At 41.6% G+C, this 534-nt stretch overlaps 1 protein-coding gene across 1 annotated transcript; it reads left to right on the top strand.

The window, feature by feature from the left end:
• Positions 1-162: 162 nt before the first annotated feature.
• JH06_5861 (hypothetical protein) lies at positions 163-534 on the top strand (the record flags this gene model as incomplete). The annotated part of the gene is made up of 1 exon (XM_014669114.1): positions 163-534. A coding segment is annotated over one exon (372 nt), but the record flags the coding sequence as incomplete, so codon positions are not given.

Raw genomic sequence — 534 nt, 5'->3', positions numbered from 1 at the left:
GTATTCAGTTTCGAGATTCATCGTCCTTTGAGTGGTTCTTCTTCTGATCCTGTTGTGTTTGATGCTACTGGAGTATTTGGAGTTGAAGACTGTTCTACTATTGTTGATTCTTATTCTTCACTGGAATCTACAAATCCCAGTTCAGGTACTCTTGCTGGAATCATGGATCTGGATCCTTACACTACTGGTCTTCTTCCTAATACAATTGGAACCTATATTGAATGGACTGTTGAGAATCTTGTTGGAAGCAAATGGAATTCATTCAACTTGGTTGGAGGATCCACAGTCTCTTCTTGGGGCTTTGATATCATTGCTAACTACAATCCTGATGATGAAGATGATGAACCAATCACAGTATTGCGTGCAATGGATCAGACTGTGACTGAAAGAACAAAACCTCAGATCTCTGTTCCTGTGGCTCTGGCTGGATTCCGCAGATATCGATGGGAGGTTACTGATACTGGTTCAACTACAACAACTCTGGGTTCTGTTCATATGGCCTATTGTAAGGCAACAGGATCTGTATGTCCTGGA

This window comes from Blastocystis sp. subtype 4 (genome assembly GCF_000743755.1).
Source record: "Blastocystis sp. subtype 4 strain WR1 chromosome Unknown seqid_1256, whole genome shotgun sequence".
NCBI lineage: Eukaryota > Bigyra > Opalinata > Blastocystidae > Blastocystis > Blastocystis sp. subtype 4.
This window is presented reverse-complemented; position numbering and strand designations above follow the sequence as displayed.